At 42.7% G+C, this 2,063-nt stretch overlaps 1 protein-coding gene across 1 annotated transcript in view; it reads left to right on the forward strand.

Moving 5' to 3' along the window:
* GTF2IRD2B (GTF2I repeat domain containing 2B) overlaps positions 1 to 2,063 on the forward strand; it is a 48,944-nt gene that overhangs the window by 40,315 nt on the left and 6,566 nt on the right. Inside the window, exon 11 of the mRNA XM_008067574.2 lies at positions 571 to 648. Coding sequence (XP_008065765.1) covers positions 571 to 648 — 78 coding nt within the window. The remainder of the gene's footprint in view (positions 1 to 570; positions 649 to 2,063) is intronic.

Raw genomic sequence — 2,063 nt, forward strand, 5'->3', positions numbered from 1 at the left:
TGCCCAGGCGGGTCACAAACCCGTGGGCTCAGGCAATCCACTCACCTCAGTCTCCCAAAGCACGGGATTACAGGCTGAGCCACCGCGCTTGGCTGACTTTTATTACATACTTAGTCCCTAATACTTCAGTCAAATTTTATTTAAAAAGAAGGGTGTTAAGACAACTAGGTGAGACTGCATCTCTACAGTAAATCAAAAAATTAGCCAGGTGTGGTGGTGCATACCTGTATTTCCAGCTACTTGGAAAGCTGAGGTAAAAGGATTGCCTGAGCCCAGCAGGTTGAAGCTGCGGTGGCCGTGAGCATGCCACTGCACTCCAGCCTGGTGAGACTCCCACTCAAAAAAAAAAAAAAGAAAGAAAGAAAGAAAAGTCACTGTGGCTTCCCCCTTTGGCATTAGCATTGAACTGCAGAGACTCAAAATACCAATTGGTGCTAAGCCACCTTATTGTCTCATCTCGAGATGCTGCCTGCATTTAAAAATTTTGCCCAGGCTCTGATCAAACTGGCACTTTGACGTTTTTAGAGGCCTTACCGTCTGCAAATTCTAAACTTCATTTTCTGTCTTAAGGAAACACACGTTCATCCAGTACTACCAATTCTGCAGCGGGTGTTAAAGATCTTAACATCATTCAGGTGACAGTTCCAGGTATGGACCTTATATTTTTCATTTTGTCTTAAACATTTTCTGCATGGGTTGGTCTGTTAGAGATGTTGTTTTTCTCTCATTTCACCCTAACAACTAAGAAATGACAGTCTAGGATTGTAAGATATACTGCAGGTTGCCACACACCAAGTCTCTTGCTTATGTCAGACATTGTTAATCAGATATATTGCTTCTCCCAGCCAAGCCCGGCATTACCTAGAAAATCCCTCATTGATGTGGAGTTGGCCAAAGAGGTAAAATTTATTTGCTGCCCCTTATTAAATAATCTTATTTTCTAAATGTGTGTATGTAAAACATATCTGGAAAAATCAAAGGAATCAAATAACATAGAGAAGAGAACTGACAGTTGAGGTAGGAATATTTCTATATCCTGTTTATACCTCTTGAATTTTGAACTATGATTGTTTTAGTTATTCAGAATTAAATAGGATAAAATTTTAAACTGTTGAAAAATATTTCCTTCTAATGCTAGCACATCATATTCCTTTTACTTGTCGTATTTCCTTAGCTAAAAGTTCTAATTTTGAAGAATGATGTCGGAAACAGACATCCTTGTCTTCCATGATGTTGAAAACATTCCCTAAAAGTAGTATGTAGTGTGTGTGTGTGAGTGTGTGTGTGTGTGTGTGTGTGTGTGTGTGTGTATATACAGGGTTATAATATGGAAGATTCCCTATTGTCTACAACTTTCATTTAAAATTTTCCAAAATGCTTAATTATTGCTCAAAGGAAACTAAATAACAGACTGGGTATGGTGGTTTACGCCTGTAATCCCAGCATTTTGGGAGGGGGAGGTAAGAGGATTGCCGAAGCCCAGGGGTTCAAGGTCAACCTGGGTAACATGGCAAGACCTCGTTTCTACAATAAATAAAAAAATTAGCAGGTGTGGGGGTACACACTTGTAGCTCCAGTTACTTGGAAGGTGAGGTGGAAGGATCACCTGAGCCCAGGAGATCAAGGCTGCAGTAGCCGTGAACATGCCACGGCATTCCAGCCTGGGCAAAAGAGGGACATTCCAACTAAAAAATAAAATAAAATTTTTTTAGGTCAGGCGCAGTGGCTCACATCTATAATCCCAGCATTTTGGGAGGGGCCAAGGTGAGAGAATTGCCTGAGCCCAGGGGTTCGAGACCAGCCTGGGCAACTTGGTGAGACCCCCATCTCTACAATAAATCAAAAAATTATCTGGGTGTGGTGACGTGTGCCTATAGTTCCAGCTACTTGGAAGGCTGAGGCAGAAAGATTGCCTGAGCTCAGCAGATCAAAGCTGTGGTGACCGGAAGCATGCCACTGCCCTCCAGCCTCGGTGACAGAGTGAGACTCCTACTCAAAAAAAATAGCCGGGCTCGGTGGCTCAGCCTGCAATCCCGCGCCTTTGGGAGGCTGAGGTGAGTGGA

The sequence above is a fragment of the Carlito syrichta genome, unplaced genomic scaffold (genome assembly GCF_000164805.1).
Source record: "Carlito syrichta isolate Samal-C Ts95f unplaced genomic scaffold, Tarsius_syrichta-2.0.1 Scaffold309715, whole genome shotgun sequence".
Classification (NCBI taxonomy): domain Eukaryota; kingdom Metazoa; phylum Chordata; class Mammalia; order Primates; family Tarsiidae; genus Carlito; species Carlito syrichta.